The sequence below is a fragment of the Bos taurus genome, chromosome 9, assembly GCF_002263795.3.
Source record: "Bos taurus isolate L1 Dominette 01449 registration number 42190680 breed Hereford chromosome 9, ARS-UCD2.0, whole genome shotgun sequence".
NCBI lineage: Eukaryota > Metazoa > Chordata > Mammalia > Artiodactyla > Bovidae > Bos > Bos taurus.
The window spans coordinates 83,856,743-83,864,822 of NC_037336.1; the positions used below are offsets into that span (position 1 = coordinate 83,856,743).

Genomic DNA, 8,080 nt, shown 5'->3' on the forward strand with positions numbered 1-8,080 from the left:
GGGTTAAAAAGGGTTATATCTAAATATAGCCTCTGACTGAATTTTAAGTTTTTGATGTCTCACTATATTTATTTCTAGGACAGGAGCGTTTTGGCAACATGACCCGAGTATATTACAAAGAAGCTGTTGGTGCCTTCATTGTCTTTGATATTTCGAGAGGTTCCACGTTTGATGCTGTTTTAAAATGGAAAAGTGATCTGGATAGTAAAGTACATCTTCCAAACGGCAGCCCTATTCCTGCTGTCCTTTTAGCTAACAAATGTGACCAGAAAAAGGACAGTGGCCAGACTCCTTCCCAGATGGACCAGTTCTGCAAAGAACATGGCTTCACAGGATGGTTTGAAACCTCTGCGAAGGTGAGCTCTGCTGCGTGTTTGTATCTGCTCTGCAGTTAACTCATACATCTTACCTGTAACTGTAAAGGATTTAGACAGATTTACCCGAGTGTTTTTCAGCAGCCTAGTGAAAGGTGAAACATAGATATGTTACAGCTTATTTCAGTCAGCTACAGGAAGGTTTTCAGAATTGGCTAGTAGGGAGGTGAATAGAAGGGCAGATTTTACATTAAAATAAAAAATATTATTAGAGCAAAGAACAAATGACATTTTCTGTGAGTTTGAGTCCTTAAGGTATTTTTCATGCACCCTGGAGTTTATGGGGTATGAAGTATATTGTCAAGCACAACTAATTTTGATTTTTACAGAAGATTTAACAAAACATAGGGACATAGACATCCTTAGTGAAGATGTAAGTCGTGGGCAGGACTAACAAAGACATTGAAAAGGTCAAAGGGAAGATGTATTTAGATGATGTTGGAGGAATTGTAGATCAAGTGTGTATGAAAAATTTGAGCAAAAGGAAAGCATCAACAATTGTGACATATTTTGTCATGAACAGTAGAGTAAGATGTTGTTCTTTCAACCATGATGGAAAACTGGATAAAATATTTTTTGAAGAAAAATACAGATTGGCTGATGAAAATCTTAATAGTCTACATATACTGGAAACCAAAGGTGAAAATCCCGAGCATAAAATTTTGTGTTGGAGTGTATTTATATGCATTGCAAGTTTCACTTTAGAGGTCCAATAACAATCAGACATGGAAGAATGATGAAATGTTGGTGAAATTATGTGATGGTGACAAACTCGAAACCAAACTGATATAATTTTAACACAGTTTCAGCTTTTAGTACACTTCAGTGAATTTCTTATGTATAGAGAGGATTTAGATGGATTTACCAGAGTGGTTTATATATATATATATATATATATATATATATACACATAAAAAATATGTATGTGTGAAGAATATGGATTAAAGATCTAAACGTAAGACCAGAAACTATAAAACTCCTAGAGGAGAACATAGGCAAAACACTCTCCGACATACATCACAGCAGGATCCTCTATGACCCACCTCCCAGAATATTGGAAATAAAAGCAAAAATAAACAAATGGGACCTAATTAACCTTAAAAGCTTCTGCACATCAAAGGAAACTATTAGCAAGGTGAAAAGACAGCCTTCAGAATGGGAGAAAATAATAGCAAATGAAGCAACCGACAAACAACTAATCTCAAAAATATACAAGCAACTCCTACAGCTCAACTCCAGAAAAATAAACGACCCAATCAAAAAATGGGCCAAAGAACCAAATAGACATTTCTCCAAAGAAGACATACAGATGGCTAACAAACACATGAAAAGATGCTCAACATCACTCATTATCAGAGAAATGCAAATCAAAACCACTATGAGGTACCATTTCACACCAGTCAGAATGGCTGCGATCCAAAAGTCTACAAGCAATAAATGCTGGAGAGGGTGTGGAGAAAAGGGAACCCTCTTACACTGTTGGTGGGAATGCAAACTAGTACAGCCACTATGGAGAACAGTGTGGAGATTCTTTAAAAAACTGGAAATAGAACTGCCTTATGATCCAGCAACCCCACTGCTGGGCATACACACTGAGGAAACCAGAAGGGAAAGAGACACGTGTACCCCAATGTTCATCGCAGCACTGTTTATAATAGCCAGGACATGGAAGCAACCTAGATGCCCATCAGCAGATGAATGGATAAGAAAGCTGTGGTACATATACACAATGGAGTATTACTCAGCCATTAAAAAGAATACATTTGAATCAGTTCTAATGAGGTGGATGAAACTGGTGCCTATTATACAGAGTGAAGTAAGCCAGAAGGAAAAACATAAATACAGTATACTAACGCATATATATGGAATTTAGAAAGATGGTAACAATAACCCAGTGTACGAGACAGCAAAAGAGACACTGATGTATAGAACAGTCTTATGGACTCTGTGGGAGAGGGAGAGGGTGGGAAGATTTGGGAGAATGGCAATGAAACATGTAAAATATCATGTAGGAAACGAGTTGCCAGTCCAGGTTCGATGCACGATGCTGGATGCTTGGGGCTGGTGCACTGGGACGGCCCAGAGGGATGGTATGGGGAGGGAGGAGGGAGGAGGGTTCGGGATGGGGAACACATGTATACCTGTGGCAGATTCATTTTGATATTTGGCAAAACTAATACAATTATGTAAAGTTTAAAAATAAAATAAAATTAGAAAAAAAAAAACTAAATAAAAAATATGTATGTGTGTGTATGTATATATATGTATGTATATATGTATACATATACATACACACACATACATATTTTTATGTGTGTATACATATACATACACACACATACATATTTTTTTTTCCTCCAAATCACCTACTTAACAGGTTACTTTAGCTTTACTAGAAACCCACCCTAAAAGTGGAAGATTATTTGCTGCCACTGAAGATGAGAATAATGAAAGCAAACCTATGGGAGACTACACAAAATGTGCTCTGAAAATATTGTGATGGAGGGGTCATTGGGAAGAACAGTGTCTGCTAGGGGCAGAAGTGTTTACTTCTAGGCTAAAGGCTATTTATTATATAATAAATCTACTCTATTATAAATTAAAATTTAGTTTCATATTTAAAAAGTAGTGGTGGAACAGAGATGAAGCCCAGAGGTGTACTGCATGAGCACTCAGCCAAACAGGAAGGAAGAGATTGCAGAAGGGACGGCTTTTCATAGAGGTACTTGTTCTGGGAGCCATGCCCTCTTGTCTTCTCTCTGCATCTGTCAAGGGATTTGTTTTACTTCCCAGCTTTGTTGGAAAAAAATTAGTGGTGTGTGTAAATGTTTACTAGAGCAAGAGATTTGACAGAGAAGATGAATGTATTACAGATAAAAATTCCTCTTCTGTTTTTTTTTTAAATTAATCATTCAGGTAATAAATCCAAATTTCTCCCCAGAATCTAGATGGAAGATTCATAAACAATAGTATCATGTGGCATGTAGCCTGAGACTGTGTAAGTCATCAGCTTCATTATATGTATAGACAGGGTAGCTTGTAGAGGTAAAAAGGAAAATATTCATATGTTCTGTGCCTTCCTACAAATATATTTCCTACAGATTTCCTTAGTGATGAGTATTTCAAGAGAAATATAATATAAAATTTTGGTTAAAATTTTTAGTCAAGGTTTAAAATACTGCCTACATGCCATTAACACCTCTGATTCTGAGCTGGCCAGCAGTTAGCTTCAAACTGATTTCTGCTAGACTTGCAGGGATCACAGCCTGTTCCTTTGGGAACACAGCCAAAAGGCAAGTTTAAATTCATGAGCTTCATCTCTTCACCTTTATGGCAAATAATGGATTTCCAATATGAAAATGTGTGACTAATTACACTATAGCATGGGACTTTCTGTTCTTAATGAGTTACAATTAGATGCAGTTAGAGAATGTTTTAATTATTTGGTATAACGGGGATGGTGGAGACTGAGGGACATTAGGGCATTTAAAGATCAATACTTTAATTAAAGTTTATGCTTACCTTAGGAGTAGAGGTTAAAAAAAATAAAGCTTGTGTTGGTGCTAGAAAAGATACCTGAATAAATAGCAGAGGTCTTTACTCCTCAGACAGAGTTCTCACTGTCTGAGAAAGTTCCAACAAATAAGGGAGAAGCCTAGAATGAACCTTGCGGTATTAGCTTGGAATTGGAAAGGTCCATATGAACTTAACGTTTAACATATATACACATACATATATGTATAAATCCTGTGTTTATGTGTATATTTGTGTGTGTGCATATACACACATGCACACATACACACATATATGTATAAACAGATAAACATAGAGGCAGATACTAATGTATGTATTGTTGTTCGATCACTTAGTTCATGTCTGATTCTTTGAGACCATATGGATGCAGCACGCCAGGCTTCCCTGTCCTTCACTATCTCCTGGAGTTTGCTCAAACTCATGTCCATTGAGTCGATGATGCCATCCAACCATCTCATCCTCTGTCGTCCCCTTCTCTTCTTAGCCTCAGTCTTTCCCAGCATCAGGGTCTTTTTCAGTGAGTGGCTCTTCTCATCAGGTATCCAAAGTATTGGAGCCTCAGCTTCAGCATCAGTCCTTCCAATGAATATTCAGGGTTGATTTCCTTTAGGATGGACTGGTTGGATCTCCTTGCAGTCCAAGGGACTCTTAAGAGTCTTCTCCAGCACCACAGTTCAAAAACATCACATATTTCCTGGGTGTGTCTGCTGAAGAAGCCATAACGACACAGAACTCATGAGTTTACAAGTCCTCAGAATCTGGTTTTTAAATACAGTTATCTAGTAACTAGTGGAACAAGGAAAGTAAAGATGTGCCTGAGGTATTCTGTGATGCCAGAAGCTAAGGAAACAACACAATGATGGAAACATGTCAAAAAGACACAGGCGCCTGCTTGTAAGAGCTCCAAAATTTAAGACAATAGATTGAACAACAAAGTAAATATTTATTGTTATGGATCTAATCCATAGAATAAAGTAATAACCTGTGACATGAACAAACAAGTGACTAAGAGGGAGAGAAGAGAAAAAACTCTTCCTAACTGTAGAATTCCAAATCATAAATGAAGAAGAAATGATGGAGATAGAAAGTCACCATTAAATATAACAGTAATACTTGTTCCAGGGAGAAAATTAATTGATGTCAAAATGAGTAGGGAAAGGTATGGTGAAAAACAGGGTATTTACACACTTGTACTTACTAAGTGCAAAGTGAAAAATAGTCCCTTTTCAGTGGAGAAGCCTGGCAGACATGAACTGAAGCAAGTGTACCTCCTCAGATGCTGAAAAGAGCACATCGTGCTTAGTCGCTCAGTCGTGTCTGACTGTTTGCGATCCCTGGCTCCTTTGTGCATGGGGTTTTCCAGACAAGAATAATGGAGTGGGTTGCCATTTCCTCCTCCAGGGAATCTTCCTGGCCCAGGGATGGAACCTGTGTCTTGTATTGCCAGGGAGTTTCTTTACCATGGAGCCACGTGGGAAGTTCATAAGTATATATTTACGTATTTTCCACAATAGCTTTAGAAATGTCTATCAGTTCCTACTACCTCTACTTTATAAATAAGCACAGTTTTTGCTATGTGTTACTTAGTATATATGCAATGACAGCATATGAATCAGTCACACAAATATGATAGCTAGTGATTCCTTAGAGCCTCCTTAACATCTCACCCACAACATTGTTTCAGCTCAGTTTATACACATCAACTAAAAGTCACAATTTGCAGTCAGGGATGGGGAAGTGATATGCTGCATTTATCATATTTTAATGTGGTTTGAACCCTTTAACATTTTTTTCCACAGGGTATCCTGAATACTGGAAGTAGATGTTCAAGAACAGATTATTGAGTTTTGTTTTGATATCTGTAAAATGAAAAGTGAAAGTGAAATGGTTCAGTCGTGTCCGACTCTTTGCAACCCCATGGACTGTAGCCTACCAGGCTGCTCAGTCCATGTGATTTTCCAGGCAAGAGCACCAGAGTGGGTTGCCATTTCCTTCTCCAGGGGATCTTCCTGACCCAGGGATTGAACCTGGGTCTCCTGCATTGCAGGCAGATGCTTTACCCTCTGAGCCACCAGGGAAGCCCTTTTATATCTGTGCTTTCACTTATGTGGCTGGCAACCTAGAGCAGGATGAAGATTCATCTTCAGCCATGGAGACAGTTCATTGAACCTCAGCACCAAAGTTTAAAACATTGAAAAACAAGAACATCAGAAAGAGGGATCCTTTGTAGGAAGAAGAGGGTTCTCTAGACCTGTTAGACAATAGTATTGACTCTCAGCAAACAGTTTTAATATTGGAGCAGGAGATGGAGCTGTCCTTATCGTGCCCTCTCTAACACACTTTCCTAGTTCCTAGTAATAATACTCTTAGTGTTTTCCTCTAAGAATTAATCCTTGATTCTGCCCTGTAGGATAATGTCAACATCGATGAAGCAGCCCGGTTCCTGGTGGAGAACATTCTTGCCAACCACCAAAGCTTCCCTAATGAAGAAAACGATGGCAGGATTAAACTGGAAGAGGAGACTGTGAAAAAAGAGAGCAAGACCCAGTGTTGCTGACTTGGCATCTGCTTCTCTCCTGCGGGTGCAGTCTGACTGACTGGAAGCAAGGTCCTGAAACTGGATTGCAGATGGTGGATGCCCAGGGCTGCGCCTGAAAATGAATGATGCCACCCCGGGAGCCTGAGACTTTTTGAAAAGGACCCTGGCGGAGGAGTCCTGCCAATGGCTCCACCCCTTCACCCTGAGCACTTAGGCTTCTGCTGTTGTTGCCATCATATTCAGGATAATGTTGACGTCCTTTTCAACAACTTTTAAAATAACAGTTGCTCAGTATTTGTTAAGACTTACAAGTTGTGACTTTCAGTGTGAAAACTGGGTGGTAATAAACTTTCCCTGCAGCCTCGCTGTAGTTTCATGAGTCTATATTTTTGTCGCATCCTCATATTTGAGAGAGGCTTTTGGACTCTTAGGGCTTCCCCTCATGGCTCAGATGGTAAAGAATCTGCCTGTAATGCAGGAGACCCGGGTTTAACCCCTGGGTCAGGAAGATCCCTTGGAGAAAGGAATGGTTACCCGCTCCAATATTCTTGCCCGGAGAATCCCATGGACAAAGGAGCCTGGTGAGCTACAGTCCATGGGGTCGCAAAGAGTCAGACACGACTGAATGACTATCACTTTCACTATCACTTTAGATTCAGCCATGGAAAGCTGGAAGTTTCTGTTTAGCAATCTATTTTTCTAGCCAGAACTTTGGTACTTCATGTAAAATTGTTATCCTTAAAATATATAATTTAAGTAGCCCTGGCTAGTGTAAGCATGTGGTTATTCCTCTTAAATACCTTAAAATCCCCTCCTAAGGATTCAAGAAACACTCCCACCACCCTGGCTTTCTGATATGGTTGCTACCAGTTGGAAACAACATAAATGAACATCTCTCCTTCATCAGTTCTCTCCTCTCTTCTTTCTGTGTGTTTGTTGATAACTAAGAACTTGATTGATATTATTGTTGCAGTTCTAAGTAGTCCTTTCAAATCTGTAATAATGCTTTAGGAGAGAATTTATTTCTAAGTAAGTGTATACAATTAAGATTTCTACAGCAGATATTGTGAAAGAAATTGGGTCACGTGGTTTTACACAAAGTTTTGAACATTTAAAGTATAGTACATGAGAAACTTAAAAGCAGGGTCACAATATTTGTATTGTCATTTAAAATGAAACTTTTGTTTTAAATTCATGTAGTTCTAGAAAGGTCATTTGGTGTATACTTTTTCTGCCTTAGAAAAGTCTGTGTCTGTTACTTTTGCCTTTATTTTTCTTTTGCCCTTTATTTTTAAGGGAGTTGATATCATATGAAAGGTTCAACTTATCTCTTTCAAAGGAAATTTAAAGGTTATCTGTGACATCCCAAAACCAGTGCACAATGAGGCCTTGTATATTAAGCCTGAGCTCAAATAGGAAAGATCTATACATTTATTTAGCAGGGGGAAAAAAAAAAAGCAAATTGCATTTTCTCTGACAGGCGTATTCTGAGAATAAGTAGTCATTGTTATGAGCAGTAGAATGTAGCTTGCTCTTCCGTGTTAAACCTGAACCTTGGCTAGGAATTACCAATGGATTTATATGTTATATATTTAAGTAAATCAAATCTTTAACCTCTTTGGACAAGTATTCT

General features: G+C 38.5%; 1 protein-coding gene across 1 annotated transcript in view; it reads left to right on the forward strand.

The window, feature by feature from the left end:
• Positions 1-7,349, forward strand: part of RAB32 (RAB32, member RAS oncogene family) — a 31,704-nt gene extending 24,355 nt beyond the window's left edge. Inside the window, exons 2-3 of the mRNA NM_001205950.2 lie at positions 79-356; positions 6,319-7,349. Coding sequence (NP_001192879.1) covers positions 79-356; positions 6,319-6,465 — 425 coding nt within the window. The 3' untranslated portion in view covers positions 6,466-7,349. The remainder of the gene's footprint in view (positions 1-78; positions 357-6,318) is intronic.
• The last annotated feature ends 731 nt before the right edge of the window (positions 7,350-8,080 follow it).